The sequence below is a fragment of the Cololabis saira genome, chromosome 12, assembly GCF_033807715.1.
Source record: "Cololabis saira isolate AMF1-May2022 chromosome 12, fColSai1.1, whole genome shotgun sequence".
NCBI classification, from domain to species: Eukaryota; Metazoa; Chordata; class Actinopteri; order Beloniformes; family Belonidae; genus Cololabis; species Cololabis saira.
The window spans coordinates 15273718-15296622 of NC_084598.1; the positions used below are offsets into that span (position 1 = coordinate 15273718).

Genomic DNA, 22905 nt, shown 5'->3' on the forward strand with positions numbered 1-22905 from the left:
ATGACCTCAAACACACACACCCAGTTCCTCCCAGCTGAGTGTGTGTGTGTGACCTCACATCTCTCTATGGGGAATGACTTCATCTTCCTCTCTTCTCACTCTTTTTTTTTTTCATTTCTGTCTCTGTTCACAACCCCCCCCCCCCCCCCCCCCGTCTCTCGCTCTGCTGTTATTGACCGAGTTTTAGAGCAAAACCCGTAAAGATCGTCCCGAAGGACACGTTTGAACCTGACGTCAGACGCGCAGTAAAGCTCTGCGGTCCGACTGAAATGGTGTGTGGTTGTCAGAACGTCTGTAAGCGTTCTTGTTTTTGTTACCTCGTGAGGACCGTGCTTCAGTAATCTTGCGGTTGGTGCTCGTGGTGCCATGACCACTGTGATTGGTGTGGCCGCGACTCCACGCCTGTTTGGCATCGGCAATCACCCTCTGCCTACACAGACTCCAGGACATCTAGTTGAAGCCGGATCGTAAACTCTCCCGTCAAACAGTCCGGCTCCAAGATCAGTTCTGCCATTTCTGCTGTCGGCCGGCCTCGTTCATCCTCTTGGATCCACTACACCTAGACCCCGTCCACACGTAGCCGGATATATGCGGATATCTGCTAAACCGGAGATATTTTCCTACGTTTGGACCTGTCATCCACATGAAAACGCAAATAAACGAAGGTTTAAAAAAACTCCGGGCAAAGTGAAGATTTTCGAAAACTCCGTTTATGTAGATGCGTGTAGACACACACAACCGGAGTTTTGCGTTTTCGAACGTCACATTATGCGCCAAAACAACAACAAATCTGCTCTGACGTGCGACTTTTGTTCACTACAGAACTACAGATGATCCAGCATCTGTTCTCCAAGCTATTTATTAAATAAATGGCCTCTGGTCTTGACCACCGCTTACTGCGTTACACCGACACAGAGCCTACGCCATAGGGTACGCGGCGACGCGCACCCTACGGCGTACCCTACAGCGTAGGCTCCGTGGCGGGACACGGGGGGGAGAAGGAGACGCGCCTGCCGGGGAAGCGGAGCCGCGGAGGTGCAGCTTCCCCGGGAGCCGCAGATTATCTACAGGTTTGAAATGCTTATGAATGTGGTCGAAAACGCAGATCTTCGGTTACGTGTGGAAGGGGTTTTTTTTAAAAACGATGTAATGTGGATGCAAATTTTTTTATAAACGGAGGGGGGAAATATTCGGTTTTAAAAATACCCGGCTACGTGTGGACGGGGTCCTAGTTACCTGCACCTTCCCCTCCATGTCCATTACAACCCCTTGGATTTACACGCCATCTTCCACATCCAAACTCAGCTTTGATGTCTATCAAAAAACCGATGAACCTGTCCTCCTGTATCCTGGGTCCACCACCCCGAACACGTGGGGGTCCGTCCCAGCAGGAGGACGTCGCTTTGAAATATTATTTCTGTGGTTGATTCAGACTCTACTAACAGCTGCGCTGTGACAGGTGCACTCAGCTGGGCTGGGTTTGTTGGACCTGGATAAGATCAGAGCTAAGGTGTGGATGGAGTTAGCTTAGGTTCGGGGTAGAGCTATGAATGGTGGGCAATGGAAAGTCATCAGAGGGTTTGGGCCACCCCCATTTTTTGATTACTTTCCTTTCTTCCCCGAACAGTTTTTCTAACTTTGTGACAACTTTGTACATCATAGTATTTGTAATGACCAGACAATTGCTGCACCCCGACCGCCCAGACCGGCCCAATTAGCCCGACTGGCCCAACAAACCCAGCCCAGCTGATTGCACCTGTCACAGCGCAGCTGTTAGTAGAGTCTGAATCAACCACACAATAATATTTCAAAGCGACGTCCTCCTGCTGGGACGGGTCGGTGTTCGTAGACGCTCGTGTTTCACATCCAGCTCCCTTCGTCCTTTCTGGTTGGTTCCTGTTGGAGAATTTTAAAGATCAACTTTTGAGTTGAGATGCAGCATTTCAGCTTGGATGTGAAAGGAGGAGGAAGAGGAGGAGGAGGAGGAAGGAATGACAATGGATGTGGAAATTAACGTGGAGAGGAGACAAACAGCTGCAATAAAGAAGAAAAATGATGGTAAGGGCGGAAGAGGAGAAAGGATGAAGAGGATAAAAAAGGAGATGAAGAAAGATGAGAAGAAGAGAAGATGGATGGAGGGGGCAAGGATGCAGAACAGAGGAGGCAAGGTCAAAGGACCGGAAGGAGATGAGAAGAATCAGGAGGAGGAGAAAAGACAGATGACTATGATAAAAGGAGGAGGAGAGGACAGAAGAGAGAGAGAAAAGTGTTAGAGGCAGCAGAGTGAAACGTTAATCCCGGGAACTGCTGAGAGTGGGTCACTTAACGGGAACGTGATCAGGATCCAGGGACCCTGGCGAATCCAAGGGGCGCTGGCAGATCCAGGGACAGCCAGGAGGACAATGGGGACAACCTCGTCATCACCTCCGCTCTGTTGGCGGTGTGTCCTGAAACGGGCTGGTTCCCTGGAGTTTCCTGGAGTTTCGGCCTGAACCCTCCGTGTTTACCTCCTACAGGAACTAATCCGTCTCCTGCATTCAGATCCTGGATCTGTTTGATCCATACTAACGAGCTCTGGCTCTGGTCACCAATTAAAGTTCTGATCTTCAGTTAAACAAGCAATGAGCAAAGACAGCAGCTGCTCTTTCAGCTAACTTGGAACATATTCTGAGCTTTTCAGCACCTAATAAACCGGAGCGGAGCCAGAAAAGTTTCCTCCCAACTGGATCCAGGTTTTCCAGAGTCTACACCTCCCCACCGTTCCTTTCTTTTCTCCTCGTTGAGAATTTGGCTCGCACTTTTCTGTGCGTGGTCCAGGTCCAGTTTTCTGTGTTGTTCCTGCCAAACAGAAGGACGGCTGCCGCCTCGCCGGTGTTCGGAGGTAATTCTCAGAACCGCTACGCCGCATTCCCACGCGTGTTTGGGTGCAGATCTGATCACAGTCCAGTCTTCCCCGTGCCATTCCCGGTGAAATCCACCTTCTGTTCGCGCGTGTGTGTGTGTGTGTGTTTGGAGGACGAGGAGGCGCTTGAAGGACATTCTGTCCTGTTTTTGTCTTCTGGTCTGAACCCCACGGATGCAGTTCAGCAGCTCCCCGTTCCACCACGTCTCACAGCTCCGGTTGCAGCAGCTGGTTTTAGGGGGCCGGGTCCTCCTCTGCTCCACGGCTCCATCCGGGAGCCTCGTGAGACACCTGTCCACAGAAGCTTAAACACAAAGTATCGCCACTAATGAGCCGGTTCTGATCGTGCTGGCCATGAGCGTGTACTGAACTGGTCCAGGGTGCTACTTGGTATGGAGTCAGCATTAGCTCCGCTCATCGGCGAGCGTCCAGGAGTTTAACCAATCAGAAAACGTTTGAGGTGAACCAGGAAGAGCCGTCCGAACAGTGACCCTCTCTGGGAGTTAATGTGACGCTCCACCTTCCATCAGTCCTCCGTCTTTCCTCCATCTGTACTCCGTCTATTCTCTGTCTGTCCTCTGTCTCTCCATCTTTCCTCTGTCTCTCCACTGTCTGTCCTCTGTCTCTCCATCTTTCCTCTGTCTCTCCACTGTCTGTCCTCTGTCTCTCCTCCATCTTTCCTCCGTCTGTCCTTCGTTTCTCTTCCGTCTCTTCTCTGTCTTTCCTCCATCTCTCCTCTGTCTCTCCACTGTCTGTCCTCTCTCTCTCCATCTTTCCTCTGTCTCTCCACTGTCTGTCCTCTGTCTCTCCATCTTTCCTCTGTCTCTCCACTGTCTGTCCTCTCTCTCTCCATCTTTCCTCTGTCTCTCCACTGTCTGTCCTCTGTCTCTCCTCCATCTTTCCTCCATCTGCCCTCTGTCTTTCCTCCATCTCTCCTCTGTCTCTCCACTGTCTGTCCTCTGTCTCTCCTCCATCTTTTCTCCGTCTCTCCTACAACTTTCCTCCATCTGTCCTACATCTTTCCTCCGTCTGTCCTCCCTGTCTCCTCTGTTTAAGGCTCAGCAGCTAAGTTGTCAGATTTGCAGCTTCAATCCTGATGGCGGTTCGTTTCCGTCCTTTGTAGCGTTTGCATCATCTCTCCGTTAGCAGACGTGCTGAAGAATAGATTTCGTTGCATCACCACAGGCAACATAAAAATATCACAGAAACACTGAAGAAGCATGCTGCACAAACACACGTAGAGGTGGATTAATTATTCGGTTGCCAGGGAGATGATGGAAGAACGGGCAAATCTGTCAGCTCCCTGAAGAGTCTGAAGACTCTTCGCACTTCATCCTCTCTCCCTCTGTTTATCTCTACCTCGTTCTACCACTCCAAGAGCGTGGGGGGAGAAGACTGGGGGCTGAAAATGGGAATACGTTATGTATTATCTCATGTGTAATTGTTTCCATGGTGATAATCTAGGCAGTCTAGAGGGGAAGAACTGCCGGGTCTTCAGCTGTGTGTTCCCATCAGTCCGGAGTCCTCAGCCGATTAATCAGCCAGACAAGTTATTGTCAACCATTTTAGAGCTGCACTGTTGAATTATGGGACTTTTAAAGGGCATCGTGACTGACGAGTCCTTGTTGTTGAGATTAATAATGTTCAGAAAGAAGCTGGCGACGTCTCAACTTTTAAATTGGATCTTTTTCTTTGCACAAATCAATAATGAATCAGCAGGTGTTGATCAGCCGCTAAAAATAAACGAAGATCAAGTCAATGTGGCTCTGTGGAGTGGAAAACTAACCGCAGCATCGTCAAGTTCAGCTTCGTTCATGCAGCATGTGTCAGATCGTCTTCACGTGTGCTGGTTTGATTTTGTATTGATGCTGTTCGACCGTACGTTGACTCGTTGTATCTGGTTGATGCTTGATATTGATTTGTCGGTCTTGATGATATGATCAGATATGTCTGACATTCGTGGTCATTTTAAACACGACTCCAGAAAGGACTGGTCTGGTTTTCAGTGTATGTTCGTTTTCACCCCATTTTTAACTCGGGTGTCTTTTTGTCAGGTAAGTTCAGGGGTCAAGGGAAAATAAAGAGGTACTGCTTCACGTGAACACGTTTGGACTGGTTCTTCATCTTCAGTCATACAAAACGATCGTAAATATTAATGTGGGCAGCTTCGTCCAGATGGGAACCTGCACGTGAACACCTGCAGCACCAGGTGTGGTAGTACGATACCTGTGGAGAGACTAGCGAGGGTCAGTGGACGGACATGTCCCAGATGGTCACTGAAGAAAGTTCTGGACAATCAGGCGTTTTAGTGACAAAAATATCAAAACTTAAGTGCAAAACAAAAAACCTTTTTTCCTTCTAGTTTTAACATTTGAAATCTGTTTCTCTGATTTAAAAATATAATTTGCAGTTCTCAAAAGTCACTGATTCAGTGTCTGAAGGTTTAGAAGCATCAGTTGGTGGTCTTGCTGTTGTCGGCAGTGTGTGTGTGTGTGTGTGTGCGTGTGTGTGTGTGTCTGTTGGGGGATGGGGAGGAACTAATAAGCTTAACTGCCTCCCCCTGCTTGTTTCACCCTCGGCTGCCCTTCCTCCCCCCCCGTCTTCCTCCCTCGGGGCTGATGGCTGACTGAACAATGTTTAGTGTCTGTCTGGGGCTGAGTGGACCCGGCGCTCCTCCTGCTCACCATTCCCACTGTGTCTGAAATCAGGTTTAATTCATGTGAACGTGTCGAGGAACTCGCCCACATGTTTCTGGAGAGTGGTGGAGCTGACTCCGCCCAAATGTACAAACAGGTGAAATAACAACGCCACCTAAGTCAGGTAACACGTGCTGGCTTTTTTAGCTGGGCTCATCTGAACCAGGACTGCTGGAGCTTCGCCTAGCTGTCCCAGGGCTAGCCGGGGTCCGGCTAAGTGGCTCAGCCGGAGACGACGGCTCTGAGCTCAGACCCCGACCAAATGCCGCTAGCCTGTTTCCAGAGGTCACATCTGGCTCCAGACGACCAGCTCGGGCGTTGGTGACTAAAAGTACATTTGGAAAAAAGTGGAATTATCAAAACAGCTGCTAAATTTAGCTCCAGAATTCAGTCTCCAGTCGAGTCGCCATTTGACCAGCTCTGGCCCTTCCGAGTCGGCCCAGAGCTGGTCCCGGCAGACCATCCAGTAGTTGACGGTCACAGGTGGTAGAGAACCAGCCCGGTGGCCGTGGCCTCACGGACCCTGCAGTCCAGCTCAGGATCAGGACAGTTTCAGTACGAATAACAACCCACGGACTTCACCCCCCAATAATAATAATAATAATAAACTGATACTTTATAAAACCCACTGAACTGAATCTGGATAGTTTGAAGGTTTTCTTAGTTTTACGTAAAGAACTGCCGTCGTCTTTAAGATGTTCTGTTCAGAAAAATTATAATTTCCTGGATTTTTCATGACTTCCAACATCCCCCTTCCAGGGTGCATCAAATGCAGCGTTACGGCCCTGTTATCCACCCTGAGGTTGGGGGCTGCGTGCACAGACCTCCAACTTCCACAAACCAAACAATTAGTTTATAAGTTATTCTTTAACGAAGCCCAGTAAGTGGAAATAAGAGATCAGATAAAGTGACATCGTGGCCTATTTTAGAGAACCTCCCAGGCACATTCGATCAAAATCACGTTTAAGCTGCAGCACGATGGTTTTAAAAGATAAATAGTGCAGTTTCGGTGATTTTGGTACTTTGCTGTCAAGAAGCTTCAAATCTGGAAGAAAACATTGTTTTCAAATTTGTCCAAATTAGTGAGAACACGGAGAGAGGCAGCGGCAGCTGGACGAAACCTGAGCGCAGCGTGCTAACAGATGCTAAAAGGCCGGCCTAGGGTGTGTGCGTGCGTGTGCGTGTGCACGCCGCAGTGAAAGCAGTGCAGGTGTTGAGTTTCAGGCTCTGCTAATGTGTTTGTGAATGACACAGAGAGGCAGACAGATTGAATGAGAGCTGAATGAGTCTGTTAACAGACGCTAATGTGTCTGACAGATGAAGAGTTCTTCTGAAAGGCACCAAATTCAAGGTCTCAACCATAATAAAACACACGGGACAAAAATGTGACAAAAAAGAAACTTAAAAAGCTTTAACAAAAATCAATCAGGATTTTCAAAGAGGCAAGTGTGGATGAAGAGGAAGACCTCCGTCAAAGGGAGACTTAAGACGCTTTAATTAAACGATTTTCAATCAAAGTTCTGCAGTAGTTTCACGTTTATCTTCGTTTGATCAACGATAACAACAGCAGCAATGACAGAAGTATCCGCACAGACAAAATAGGAGGAAAACATTCCAGCGGGAATTCTGGCTCCGCCTCTTTGAAATCCTCCTCGTAAACAGAAGCCTGCACTTTGAATAAATGGGGAAAAATACTAACAGGACATTGATTATTGTGGGTCCCCTGGTGGGTCTGGGTCTATGAAGTCATCGCCTGCCTTGAACGTTACAGAAGCGTAGAAATAAACATCATATTGTTTCCAGAGGACTAAAAATCAGGTGTGGGGGCTGGTTATGCCCCCTCATATGTCACAAACAAACGGTCCTGGGGAGATGGACCCGCCCCTTTTTCTGATACCTGAAGTAGCCATTGAGATGACATCCGACACAACATCCGACACTGAAACCAGCAAGGCATCAGGGCGTCTCCACAAAGATAACAGTTTTTTACTTTAATGATTTAATAAATGAATTAAACATTGTTTACGTAGAGGAAGAGCAAATCAAGAGGAGGTTTATTGACAGCTTTACATAAAGGTAGGACGGTTAGCGGAGCTGCAGATTCAGAGCTGTAGCGTACGGTTGGGAGTGTATCGTCACACACACACACACACACACACACACACACACACACACACACACACACACACACACACACACACACACACACACACACACACACACACACACACACACACACACACACACACACACACACAGCATCATTTGTATCAGTAATAGAGCCAGTTTATCACAGATGAGGTGCAGTTACACTCACCGCCAGACTGGACCTCAGTTAATAGTTATGTTGCTCACATGCTACACACTCCGAGGGGTTGCATTACAGCAGGACTTCAGGCAGCTGGCTGCAGATCTGTGTGTGTGTGTGCGTGTGCGCAGAAGTGTCACGTTTCCACCAGTATCTGCCCAGCTAGAGCTGAATAAACAGAGAAAATGAAAAACTGCATTGAAAACCAACACAGCCGCCCACCGCCATCATGAACAGTTTCATACGAAACACATCTGCACGTTGACTTGGAGAGTTTACGGTGGAGGTTCTGACCGTACGCTTGCAGGCCTCGGTGCCCGTGACTGCAGCGCACGTTCAGTGGACGCTCTGAAAACCAAACGTTTCGCTCGAAAATCAGGTGCAAACAGCTGCTGCTCGACATCAAAGCCGTATGCAGAGGAGAAGGTCACGTGGTCCGGTTGTTAATGAAGCCGTGAGTCCTGGTCGGGCAGCGCGAGCCTGTCTGTCAGCACCCAGAACAAAACACTCTTCACAGGAAGCTGCTGTGACCAGGAGTCTCTTCCAGAACACTTAACGCTAACCATGAACTCAAGTTTGTTTTACAAAGTTTACCTTACATGGAAGTCTATCCTTCCATTAAAAGGTGGCGTCCCCTTATTGAGAGATAAACGTGAATTTGCACACATATCAGTGTGTGCATGTTTTTGTGGACCTTTTGTGCTCTCCACCAATCAAAAAGATAAAAATACAAGTGGGATACCGTTAGTTAGCGCTTGTGTCAAAGTCGCAGCAAGTTCCCAGAGACGTCTGTCTGCACCTGCAGATGACATCATGCAGGAATGTTCCTTGTCTGTAGATAAAAGCAGAGCTACGTCCCCATCGTAGCAGAGCTTATCACAAGACAACTAGCAAAGGGGCGTCAGGCGGCAGATGAGGGTAGAGGTGTCCCGGCTCGGGCAGGTCCCGGCAGACCCCGGGTCACATCCATAGCAGTTGTTAGACTGCTGCATTCCTAGTCATGTGATGCGTCTGGAATCTCTGTGGTCTCGGACTTCTTCTGGTGGTTTTTGGAGAGTTATTTGAGTCAGCACCCGATGCTGACCAGCACTTAGCCCGTACTAAAGAAATGTTAGTCGGTGCAATGTCCCAGTATGGATAGCTTCACAATCCTGTGTGTGTGTGTGTGTGTGTGTGTGTGTGTGTGTGTGTGTGTGTGTGTGTGTGTGTGTGTGTGTGTGTGTGTGTGTGTGTGTGTGTGTGTGTGTGTGTGTGTGTGTGTGTGTGTGTGTGTGTGTGTGTGTGTGTGTGTGTGTGTGTGTGTGTGTGTGTGTGTGTGTGTGTGTGTGTGTGTGTGTGTGTGTGTGTGTGTGTGTGTGTGTGTGTGTGTGTGCGTGCGTGTGTGTGTGTGCGTGTGTCTGTGTGTCTTTGTCTTTGGGCTTTGTTCAGAACAAAGTGTGTGAATCCCAGCTAGGAGTCACAGTTCACAGGTCAGAGGACACTTCTTCTTTTGCTCCTTCACTAGATCGTCCCACCACCTCCCCCTTTCTTCATCTTCTTCACCTCCTCCTCGGTCAGCCCTTCTGTTGTTGAAGGAATCTGACCATTTCTTTCTCGCTTTCAGGGAAAAACACACGCCGGAGAAAATGTGTACATGAAAGAGCTCCAAGTCTGTGAGATCAGTCCTGAAGAGACAGGAGACTTCACGGATCACACCTTGAAACATGTTTTTACAGCGCTGTGTGTGAGTGTGTGTGTGTGTGTGTGTGTGTGTGTGTGTGTGTGTGTGAGAGAGAGAGAGAGAAAGAGAAACAGAGAGAGAGAGAGATAGTGTGCAGTCTGCTGCAGTGTCCTACTTTAATGTCTCCTCCCTCACTCTGCTGAGTGTGTGTGTGTCTCCGTAAAACAGGATTGTGTGTGTGTTCTGTTGTGAGGCAGACCTGCTGCCTGAGTGTGTGTGAGTGTGTGTGAGTGTGTGTGAGTGTGTGTGCAGCTCTTCAGCTCTAATTAAGCCAGGCTGCTTAACGAGCAGACAGCTAATTAACACACTGAGAGAACTACACACTTGTCCTTCATCCCTCACTCAGCATTCATACTCTTATTACTCTTCCTTTTTCCTCTCTACTTTAAAATCACGTTTTATTCTTTCTTTCTTTCTTTCTTTCTTTCTTTCTTTCTTTCTTTCTTTCTTTCTTTCTTTCTTTCTTTCTTTCTTTCTTTCTTTCTTTCTTTCTTTCTTTCTTTCTTTCTTTCTTTCTTTCTTTCTTTCTTTCTTTCTGTTTTTCCTTCCATCATTCCTTCCTCTCCCTCGTCTTCCTCTGTGGTGTTTTTCTGGGTCAGATTGGGGGATGGGGGTGTCGGGAAGATTTGGGGAATCTTATTTTAGTCGCTCTACATTTTCCGAGCGTTGGTTCGGCTCTTCATCGGTGCTCTGCTGTATTTAACGTCACACAGTCCTCCTCCTCTTGGTCGTCTTCATCTTCGTTCCTCTCCAGAGTGAATCTAATCCCATTACTCACTTTCATGTCTGAAAGACGGTGTGGCAGAAACCCCTTCAGAGTGAGACCTCACTGCTGCAGGCCAGACTTTCGTAAAGCTTCAGATCTTTGGAGGAAAATTCTGCTGCTGATGGTGGGGATGAAGATGATGATGATGATGGTGGTGGTGGTGTTGGTCATCTCTGGCCCTCATGTGAATGTTGTTGAGTAAAATATTTCACTGAAGCTTATGAGCCCCCCTGGTAAATGATGACACAGAGATCGTTCATGCCATTTTTAATCACACAAATCATGCATTATTACAACTAACGTGGAACAGCTCAGCTTAAATCCAATAAATACCATTTCAACATGAAGTAGCTAAATAAAGAAAAGGCGTGAAAAGACAACGATGCCTCGTGCTGCACACGCGGGACCATACCTGCTGCAAACGTCAGCCTGTCATCGGTTTAAATCTGAGCCATGGAATATACAAGCTTTTATAACATAGTACATGAACGAGCAGGAGTAGTTGAGTACATGAACGCATCATCACTGTTCATTTGGCAAGTCCTTCATGCACATCCTCCAAAAACACTCTGCATATGTGATATGTACTGTTCACCTGAACATTAAATGCTCTTGCCGGTGCAGCGGATCACCACTAGTAACCAGTCAGGGAGATCTGCTGCAGGTACCGGTGTGTGGGTTGTCAGGACGACAATCCAACGAAGGCTGTTGACCTCAGAGAGGACATGCGAATGTTTCTCTGATCCCAAAAATCACTGATTGAACATCCAACAACCAGCTCTGATTCTCCGCTGGAACAGCACCAGCCCCGGTTCAGTCCAGAAGTGGTTATAACCTGGTGCTGGACCTAATTTACTTGGATTTTTTGAGCTGCTGCCTAATTCTACTATTTAAGTTTTTTTATGTTTGGTTTCTTTTTAATGGTTAAAATTTCTTTAAAATAAAGAAATGAATTCTTCAATAATGTTAGTATAAATCACTATTTTTTCTTGTCTGTGGGATCCACGTGTCTTTAATAAGTGACGTGACCACTGTCCTTTCTCTCCCAGCATCCTGCTTACTGGTTCCACCTTGTGTTTGTTTCAGATTCGTGTGGACGGGATCCCTCCGCCGGCCCAGAATGCTTTGCTGTACGAGACGGTGACGGTGTTTGAAGGGAAGCCCATCCTGAGGGACATGGTGTTCAGTCCGGACCACCAGTACATCTACCTGCTCAGTGACAGACAGGTAAACACACCTGTGGAGAGCCCACCTGTAAGACATCTGACAGGACATTAAAGGGGACCTTCCTTTGGACCAGACTGTGGTTGTCCGCTTTGCCATCAAACTGGTGTCTGAAGGCGTTTCTTAGACATTTGGAGGGTTTAGCCTTGTTTGCAGGGACAGTCTCAGGGTCCCCACAGCTGTCCAGCGCTAGCCTAGCACTGGCCAGCTAGGTGGCTAGCAGAGCAGCAGAGAACAGAGAACGAGGTTCCAGGTTTCCAGGTTGGTGACGGTGGCTCGTTCAGATCAGGCAGCTGCAGCAGCCGACCCAGAGCCGGTCCATGCAGGCTGTCGGTACAGGTAACAGCACTACAAGCAGGATGACCCTTAAAAGAAGCATACTAAGATCATATTCTCTAAGTAATAAAAGTCATGACGGCTAGTTGTACAGCTGCCACTCAAAAGACCACGCCTCCAATTATAAATAAATGTGTGGTTTTATGTAATTATACCTGAGTATACATGAATGTCAGTGGAGATGAACTCACTGTTGGATCCTGGCCTTAGTGCTGGGTAGAGGAACTGCAGGTCCAGATCCAGACCTAATGGCCCTTTTCCACTAGTACCTACTCAGCGCGCTTCTACTCGCCACGTCCCCGTCTTGCGCTTTTCCACTACGGGCCGAGGCGGGTGGAGCCGTGCCAAGCAGATACTTTATCTGTACCTATTTTGCCGAGGTTCTAAGCGTGCTGAGTCGGCCCTGGATCTGACGTCATCACCCTCCACGCCACTGATTGGGGCCGTCAGACGTTTGAATCAGGAAGCGGGAGTCAGCGCGAGAACGACTCGCGGCGATTTTATTTTACAGCGCAAACGTCTGTTTGGTGATCGAACTCTGAGGTGCAGATGTTCATAAACCTGGTGGCTGAGGAGAGAATTAAAAAAGGGATGTAGACGGGCGATAAGGAACGATCAGATCCACCAGGAGCTCTGTTTTACTCTCAGCCGCTCGCGGCTCAAGCTGATTTTCTCATCTGCGCCGACACAAACAAAGACATTGCGCAATCAAGTATGTCACAGCAGCTTCACCCCAACCCGCCCACTCCTCACCTGGCTGTGGAAAAACAAACGAGGACAAAGCGGGTGGAGCCGGGACGAGGCGTGACGAGGCGTGACAAGCCGAGGCGCGCTGAGTACTGGTGGAAAAGCGCCATTAGTGATCGATAGAGGAACTGCAGGTCTGGATTCATGTGTGTGTGTGTGTGTGGGGGGTTCGGTCGCCGTGATCCAACATAAAATCTGGTTACCCTCTGTTTGGACTTTATTGGCAGCTCAGAAGTCCAGAGCAGACAGCAGGAAACTCTAGGTAGCTAAAGTGATGGCCAGCTGTCGCTGAAAAAAAAACACGCCCCTTATTACCCATATGTATGTTGCTTTACATGATTCCACCTGATGAGGTACCTGGAAACTTACCCCTGTACCATGTAAAGGTGGACATTTTATGATTTACTCCCTCTTGCAGTGGTCAGCAGAGGAACTGCGGTTCTTCTTCCTTCCTTGTTGAATTCAACCCTGAACAGACATTGCCCCCTGTTTCTGACATGTCTGTCTGTGCTGGTTGAGAAGTGTTGCTTCTTCCAGGATTTCTGCTAGAAACTCTCGCTGCTCTGAAAGTCTGGAATGTCAGGAATGTGTCGTTTTGTGGCGACGCTGCTGTCGGTGGACCTGCCTCCAGTTGTTTACAGGGACATGTACGCTAAATACAAAACTTTCCCAGAGGAGTGGTGCATTAACCATGCTGGAGGAAGCACTTAAACCCTAAATGGGTCTGACTTCCACTGGTTCCTGGTAGAAACTGGTATCTGGTGACCTAGGGTTCCTCTCCGAGCTCCGAGCTCTTCCTGCCGTCGGCACACAATCAGCACATGAAGACGTGTTCCAGGAATACAAAAGTGTCCCCTCGTCCGATGGCGTCAGCCGCATTAAACTCATCAGTGAAATCACGGTTTGAATGTTGGAGTTTGAATGAGAAGCGGCGAGTCAGCAGGTTTGTGGACGAGGTCCCACAGAACCGACGGCGCCGTCTCTTTTAGGGGAACCTGATAACGAGGTCAGAGCGCAGACGGAGCCGTCTGTGTGACACAATGAATGCATTCATGCGTGAACGTATGAAAGACATTCACCCGGTTTACTGTCTCCCTGCCGCACTGACTTCTGGGTAAAAAATTCCGAACACACGTTTGTAGTTCTGTCTTTGTGAGGATGCTGACCTTCTCTGACTGGAACAAACCGGTTCTTACTCCTGCTTTATTCCCACTTAAACCTGGATGCTGGTGACGGTCAGGTGACAGTCAGGCGATGGTCAGGTGACGTTAGTTGTCATCTAAATAAATAGAAATCACTGCGTTTAGGGTCTTCAGTGGGTCGCAGAAGATAATAATTACATTACATGACTTTAATCCAACACATTTAATTTCAAAACCAAACCAGCGTGGTACCAAAGATCAGGAAGATGCAAGAGTACTACACACAGTCCAGGGTCCAGGCAGTCCAGAACCAACCTAAACTCTTATGGTGCTTTTATACTAGTACCTACTCAGCGCGACTCGACTCTCCTCTCCTCGTTTGTTTTTAGACACGCAGATGAGAAGTAGGCGGGATTGGAGCGAGGCTGCTGTGACGTATTTGATTGTGTGATCTAAATGGAGAATACAACAACACTAAAGATGTAGAACCTGGAGGAGATGATATTTTTGCTGCTTGGTCTGTGACATGTGTTCGATATTAAGTTAAAAAATGAGAGTGAGAGAAGCTTCAAGCGGCGATGCTTTTTTTTTTTTTGATTGTCTCGGCTCTGATGAAAAGTCAGCCGCGAGCAGCTATGAAGTGACAGAGCTCCTGGTAGATCTGGTCGTTGCTTATCGCCCGTCTAGATCCCTTTTTAATTCTCTCCTCAGCCACCAGGTTTATGAACATCTGCACCTCAGAGTTGGATCATGAAAGAGACTTTTGTGCTGCTATTTCTTGTCGAATAAAACGTATAAAGAAGCCGCGAGTCGCTCTTTCGCTGATTTCCGCCGATTTCCGCCTCCTGACTCAAACGTCTGACGTCCCCGCCCCCCGACCAATCGATGGCCTGTAGTGTGATGACGTCAGATAGCGCCCGAATCAGAACGCTTAGAACCTCGGCAGAATAGATACAGAAAAAGTATCTACTCGGCACGTTAGACCCCTAGTGGGAAAGCGTAAAACCGAGGCAAGGCGAGTCGAGTCGTGCTGAGTAGGTACTAGTGTAAAAGCGCCATTAAACAAGTCTAGAACCAGTCCAAAAGCAGTCTGAAGCCATTTCCAAACAGGAACATATCACATCCGTGTCTCCAGAGCTGTTGGGTGTTTTAGATGTTGGCTACTTTTCCGTGAATGTTTCTCACGGTTCTTTCAGACGCACCTGTGACGGACTGACGGAGCCACATCGCTCAGATCCCCCGTTTGCAGCAGGTTTACCAGTAAATCATGTTGAGTCTCTTGCTCAAACCCTATTTCAGCTTCACAACATCCTGCTGCATCACTATAAAGGTTCTCATCAGCGTACTGGGGTTCCTACATGGTTTCCATGGCCACGGGCCGACGCAGCAGGGGCTCATGCAGTTCTTTTCAGATGACTGTTTGGGTCAGCTCCACCCTCAGTTTCTCATGCATGACCGTGTTATTAGTGCACACTGTTGAAGGGTCGGAGGAAGCGACAGAAAGAACAGAAAATACAGCCAGGATGCAAATCTTGGTACCTCGTTATGAGGCGACAGCACACCGCCGTGTAGCCCCTTAGCATAATCTCACAGGATGAAAAAAGTTAGCAATTAGATCAATAACAGGTCAGTGTGAAAGACGGAGGACAGGACAAATTGTCCCCGCTTTGCACTTCAACTAAACACTCCTCAGTCCTCAAAAATGCAGTTAAGAAAGTTTGTATACACACACACATAAGTGGGGAATATTTCAGCGTCATATTGATCTAACGTTTGTCTCAACGTCCTGCAGACGGAAGTCGTTAAGACAGCACCGGCTGGTAGTCTGGACTAGGGGTGGGTATTGGGAAGGACCTCACGATACGATACGCATCACGATACTTGAGCCACCATACGATACAAATTGCGATATCCCGATTATGCGATATATCGCGATATTCTACATAGTTCACCGAAAATTTTTAAAATGCATTACACATCTTAAAATCCAAGTTGTATATATGTACATCAGATGATAGTGATAATGCATTGGACAGACTGAGTCAAAACAATGTAATTCAAACTTTCCATTTTAATTATGCAACATATTTGCATGAAAAAACACACTGAAACACAATGAAAAGTGCAGTTTGCATTATTCTTAGATACAAAATACTCAAAATAAAATGCAGTGTCTCACCCACACTGAAATTGAAATCACAAAAATACAGTACAGCTACTTGCCCCTGACTTAAAATGACAAAAATAAAATGCAGTGTCTCACCCACACTGAAATCACAAAATAAAGTGCAGCTAGGGGTGGGCAAAAATATTGATACGGCAATATATCGCGATACATACATTGAATATCGATATCGTATCGGGAGACCATGTATTGCGATATATTGCCGTATCGATATTTTTGCCCACCCCTAGTCTGGACACAGGTGGACAGACTGTGATGTCACCCTGAGGTTTCTGAGGACTGCATGTGTGTGTGTTGCAGGTGAGCAAGCTGCCGGTGGAGAGCTGCGAGCAGTACAGCAGCTGCTCCGACTGCTTGGGATCCGGAGACCCTCACTGTGGATGGTGTGTCCTCTTCAGCAAGTAAGGAACTCACTTCACCGCTGTTTCGAGTCATTCGGTGGGATTTACATCTGAAACGCTCAGTTTGTCAGCTCAGCGTCTCGGGAGACCTCCCAGTCGCAGAGAAGTAAACAACCGCATCAACTCAGAACTAGCAGCAACTTAGACACTACAAACGCAGCCATAAATCAGAAAACTGCCTCAATATGAAAAATACAAAAACAGTGAGTCTTAAATTTACTTAGACATTTCATGCTTTTTCTTATCAACTTCATTGAATTTGTTCATATTCATACATTTTTACATTTTGGACCTTTAGCACTTCCTAAAAACGGTTAGAGTAAAAGCTTTTGCCACTTTGTACAAAGAAGGGGTGGGGGATATGACGATATTAGATCATGAAGGATTACAACGTGAAGACGATCTTTCAAACTGCAGAGATGGTGGGATCGTCTAGGACACATTCTATAAATTGCAGTTCTACGCTGATGCACCGATTCAGAGGTATTGACATCGTCAACCTGACCCGCCTCCGTTTTGTGTGTGTAGCAAAAGCACATGGAGTTTAGTTTTTAATAACATGTCGGACGGCTCTGAACCCAATTTTAGTAGTCCCTTTAAATTATCATCACCCTCAGCAACATGTATTGTCTGTTTTTATTTTTTTAATTTAAGATCATAATAAAATCGAAATCGTGATTTTATTATCAAACAATTGTGATATGATATGTTTGCCATATCACCCGCCCCTAAGCAGAGCCCTGTGGTACTCTTCTGTTAGTATTGGTTTCCTCTGTGTGATGAACTTTAAAATGTTTAAAATTATGTTTATTAAATCCAATATCAATAACAGGCCAGAAACCCAATATCTATCACAGGCGAATATGGGGCAATATTCTGATATCCAAATACTGTATAATGTCATTATAGGGCCAACATCCAATGTCAATACCAATATTAATACCAATATCAGTACCAATATCAATACCAATATCAATGTAGTAAACCAATATCAATGTCAATACCAATATCAATATTAATATCAATACCAATATCAATACAAACCCATGATTCAATATCATTGTTGAGCCAAAATCCAGACTTTATATCAGGTCAATATGTGACAACCACATCAGTGCTCGATATTAAATATTTTAATCTCAATATTGGGCCAATATGTGATATCAATAATGGGAAGATAATCTGGTATTGATAATAGTTTTTTATCCAGTATCAATGATATGAAATGAGTGCATCCATTGAAAAGGATTGAATCCCCGTTTGAGATTGTTTGGAGAAAAGTAGATTAACATGAGAAGCAGGGGATATTTCAGAGAAAACAAATGAGTGTGTGCGTGTGTTCCCATGAGGCATCATTAATGTTTCTATAAATGTTCACACACTCATCAGGATGTTTGATCTGCTGCATCTCGGCAGGTGGGGGAAGTTCCTCTTTGGACTTCCATCCGCATGCTGTCCCTTCAAAGTAAAAGCCTCTGGCTGTCAGTGGATTTGTGAATTTCACAGAAATGAAAGAACAAACAAACAAAAGACAGTTTGTTTTCCTTTTGAAGCGTCCTGATTTGTTTCAGCAGGAGGTCTTTATTTAAAACACCAGTCTCTCACTGAGATGTGGAGGTTTTTATCTTGAAGGGGGTTTTGTTTCAGCTGAAGCTCCGAAATTGGAGGTGAAAGACAATTGGACAGAAAAAATGTTTTTATTTAATTTCATCTCCTTGAATGTTGGCCAACTCACTCTGACCTTGATTTTAAAGAAACAGAAAAACAGACACTGATGATTCAGTTTATAAGAAACTCTGCAGCATGGCTGTCCTCCACTTGCTCCTCCTCCTCCATATGCTCCTCATCCTTCTCCTCCTCTTCTTTCTCTTCCTATTCTTGCTCCTCTTCTTGCTACTCCTCCTCTTCTTTCTCATCCCCTTGCTTCTCCTACTCCCGCTCTTCTTCCTTCTCCTCCTCTTTCTCTCTCACAAACAGAAGTAAACATTATTCATTTGTCTGAGTTTCTGCTCTCTGAAAACTGAAGCTTCACCTCCACCTGGTGCTCCGCCTGCACCTATAACAACATTACTTACGCTTGTTTAATTAATTCTCCTGTTAATCATTTTTACTCACTAGCTTTTAACTCTCCATGATTGTTGTCCTGTTTTGTTTTTATTTTTCTTTCACTTGTCCAGCACTTGGTCAGCTGTTGTTGTTTTTAAAGTGCTTTGTAAATAAACTTGAACTTAACTTGCACTAATCACAAGCAGAGCAGCTTGACGGACAGAGGAAACGGCAGAGGAACAAACCTTCACCTCCGCTGAAGGGAAATATTTGAAGATATGATGCTCAACTCATATAACGTGAAAAATAATGAGAATAAAGATGAAATTAATAAATAGTGTTGTTTTCAAATGTTTTAATCCTTTAACTTAACAATTTCAATAAAATAAATAAATATATATGTTAATTAAATAAGTAACAAATTTATGAAATAAGATTAATGAAATTTACGTTGATGCTGAAAAACTGATTTCAGTTTTATCCAATACAATAATGTGCTGAGGAGTGGCGAGCAAGCTAACTGCCGGGTCTCGTGAGGAACTCAGGTCGCAGTTCCTCGACTGGCCACTAGAGGCTGCAAAAGCGAGTCATTCTCCATCAACCGCCACGTTAAAATGTCCAACTTTAGGGCAGAAATAAACTGACAGCCTGGTTCAAAAAAAGCATGATTTCACCAACTTGTTAAACGGTGTATCCAGCTGTGAATATCTGATGGCAGTTCTGCAAATATTTCAGCGGGGTTTGGCTGGAGGAGCTAAGAGCTAAAGCTAACTTTGATTGACATGCAGTGGGTGTGTTCCCCACCCGCTTTTTGAGCAACCAATGAGCTCAGAAACTAATGGGTCACGTGACCAAAGGCTTCGTACAGTGTTTCATACAATCTATGGTGGCGACGGTCTGGGACTTGTTATAATACCACTTTGTCCCACCAGAAGTGCGTCTCGGTGTGATGTGGCCTGCAACAGGAACTGAAACGTGAACGTTCTTGTGATGTGTTTCCAAGTGGTCAGAATGAATATTGATGTGGATTTCTGATTGGATGCTGCATCATTAACTGAACATGAACAAATGTACGTAAACAGCTGTTTGTCCGTCGTTTGTTGACTCCTCGGTGAACTCTGTCTCCCCCCCAGGTGCTCCAGACGGGAAGCATGTGACAAGGGGACGGAGCCTCAGCATTTCAACACCCGTCTGGATCAGTGTGTGTCCATCTCTGTCACCCCCAACAACATGTCGGTCACCTCCCTCGCCACACAGGTGCTCACACACACACACACACACACACACACACACACACACACACACACACACTCTGCTGATTTAAGACAGCGTTTCCTCTTGTCTGTGTCCAGCTGAGCATTCGGATCCAGAATGTTCCGGCACTTTCAGGTGGTGTTTCCTGTGTCTTCGAGGACCTCACTGAGACACCTGGCGAAGTGATGGCTAAAGGACATGTGATGTGTACGTCGCCATCGCTGAAAGACATGCCGACACTCACGCACTCCCACGGTGAGACAAAAACACGTTATACTGTGTATTTGTTAAGGCTCTTTTGACTCCCGGTCTGGTTGCTGACTCACGCTTCTGTCACATCGTGACGTTAATTCACATGAGCTGATTACTGTGATGATGTCGTCTTCAGGTGAGAAGAGGGTGGTGCAGCTCAGTCTTCGCTCCACGGAGACCGGACACAAGTTCATCTCCACCAGCATCGTCTACTACAACTGCTCTGTCCTCAGCTCGTGAGTCCCACACCCCAACTATTCCTCCGTCCTCCCTTGGTGTCTCCTCAGCCCTCTTCTGTTTCCCCATTTGCTTTTTCTTTGTCTCCGCTATCATGAAGCCCTCACTTGAGATTAGGTGACTGAGTCCCGACCAATCAGAGCCTCTCTTTTGTCCCTCTCAGGTGTACTTCCTGTGTCAGCAGTGAGTTCCAGTGTACTTGGTGCAAATACCGCCATGTCTGCACCAACAACCCGCAGGACTGCTCCTTCCAGGAGGGACGGGTCAAGAACATGGAGGTACATGTCTCTGAGATGCACACACACACACACGCACACCAGAGTTATTATCGTTCACGAAAACGAACGAAATAACGAAAACTAAAATTTAAGAAAACAATTTAGTTAACTGAACTAAATAAAAACGAAAATTAAAAGACAAAAACGATAACTAACTGAAACTATATTGTGTGTTTAGAAAACTAACTAAAACAAACTGAAATTATAGATATAATTTCCTCCGTTTTCGTCCCTGTCAATATAAGACTCTTGGTTTGATCAATTTATTCCGCTCTGGCCGTTTCTCTCCAACTGGCAGCTACGGCACCTGAACGCCTCACGGTCTGTGACGTCAAAACTAAAACTAAAAGTAAAACTAATAAAAACTAAACTAAAACTAAGCATTTTTGAAAATATAAAAACTAATAAAAGCAAACCCACACTAAAAACGAATTAAAACTAACTGAATTGAAGGAGAAAAAGTCAAACGAAATAAAACTAAACTAAAATGAAAAATTCAAAACTATTACAACCCTGACGCACACACACGCACACACACGCACACACACTGCTCCTTAAATCCAGGATTTTTCCTCGCAGGGACAGTTAATGTGATCCGAAACGGGTTAGGTTTCCATGCTGTAACTAAAACAAGTACAGATTGTTTTGTGTGTGCAATAAAAGAACATCAGATCCAGGTTCAATATCTCCTTGCAGCTCTCTTACCTCAGTGAGACCAGACACCCCTTAAGGGGCGCATATATAAATAAACGAACATGTCTATGTTAACGATCCACATGCCATCGTCAGGGTATCACTCGTGTGGGGAAGAGATGTCGACATTACCAACCTTTTTTTAATGGACCGTCTTTGAAGAACCATCTTTGAAGGACAAAGTTTGATGGACCATCTTAGAAGGACCGTCTTTGATGGACCATCTTCGTAGGACCATCTGGTGGACCTTCTCGTTTGTCCGGATGGACATTTTTCAGTTACACGTGTCTCCACTCGCCGCCTTTACTCTGATCAGCTGTTCCTTGGTTCTTAAACGCTCCCTGGTGGGTTGCGCTCTCGTTACGATGTCAACATGTCGTTCCTTGCGTGTCCAGTGTTTCCGGCGGGTGACTGAGTTTAGAAACACAGCGACCCTGTAAATGTAGAAGGAGCTTCTCTGTTGAAGGCGGGGTTGCTGTGTGACGGAGGACTTCATGTCCGTGTACCGCTGCTGCTGGTTTATGGGACATTTACTCACATCATCACCTTATTTTTTCCCCTGACTCCTCGTTGTTTATCCGTGGTGACTTTAACTGCCTCTTTTCTGGAGCTCCGTGTACGTTAGCTCTCGTGTTCAGATGAGGAGTTTCTGTTATTTGACCTCGGTAAAAGTCCGTGTATCGCCGGCTCCAAATTGAGCAGCTTTCCAGTGATTTTCTGCAGGACGGAGCAACGATGGAGGTCGGAGCTGCTGCCTCTCCGTCATTACATGGCTGAGCAAACAACAGTAAAGCTTAAGGTCAACAGCGAAGGGTGGAAACACACACACACTCTCTCTCTCTCTCCGTTTAAATCTGTCCTTGCTGATGCGTTCAAGGACTGTGTGACTGATGGGATTTAGGAGTCTGCTGCTGAGAGCAGCTCTCTGAGACGGACCCAGCTCCACTGTGAACGTTTCCTGGCAGAAATGTTCCCGTCGGGGGCGGTTGCACTCGAAGAAAACGCATTTTCATCTTATCCAGGAGGATTCCTGTGTCCTTTTCTCAGATCTGTCAGATTGCTGACGGTCCGGTACCATTTTCCGTCTTTAGTCATCGTACCCAATCTGAAATGTATTTAAGAGGAGAGTCCTTGTCTAGAAAGCCGACCAATCATATGAGCTCTAGTTACATAGATGTGTTTATAAAACTTTAGATAATCCATCTCCATGAAATTCAGTCTATTTTACAGCCGATCACAGCGTTGAACCTTCAGGAACGTTTTGCATCTGTAGTCTCTCGTGGTCTGCACGTGAAGGTATCCAGGTCTCGTTTTCCCTCCGTCAGACATCCGCTCACATCACGCTGCTGGGCTTCAGGCGTCTGTTTGCACCTGTCCACGTTGTTATCATGAGTTTAAATTGAGACAGCAGGCAGATCTGACCTGCTGTCCAATGAGAGAGTCGTAAATGGACGTCATTGTCCATCGTAATCGTCGAAAACCAGCCCTGAGACGTCTAAGTTGTGGCCTTTCATCCCAGCCGGTTGAGGAGAAGCCACCTCCTCCTTCTGACAGGAACGGGTTTTATTTAACGACTTTATCCCTGAACCAGCTGATCTCAGCAGCAGGACGGGAAAGCTGAGTCATGCTGCTTTAAAACCTCCCGCCACACCCAAACCGCTGACAAACAAGCAACTTGTGATAAAAACATCAATATCAAGACCGTAGAGTATTTGGAA

At 46.3% G+C, this 22905-nt stretch overlaps 1 protein-coding gene across 1 annotated transcript in view; it reads left to right on the top strand.

The window, feature by feature from the left end:
• Nucleotides 1-22905, top strand: part of plxna3 (plexin A3) — a 117256-nt gene that overhangs the window by 54415 nt on the left and 39936 nt on the right. The window contains exons 7-12 of the mRNA XM_061735689.1: nt 11479-11619; nt 16327-16427; nt 19607-19730; nt 19826-19982; nt 20116-20215; nt 20380-20494. Of these exons, the coding sequence (XP_061591673.1) occupies nt 11479-11619; nt 16327-16427; nt 19607-19730; nt 19826-19982; nt 20116-20215; nt 20380-20494 (738 nt within the window). The remainder of the gene's footprint in view (nt 1-11478; nt 11620-16326; nt 16428-19606; nt 19731-19825; nt 19983-20115; nt 20216-20379; nt 20495-22905) is intronic.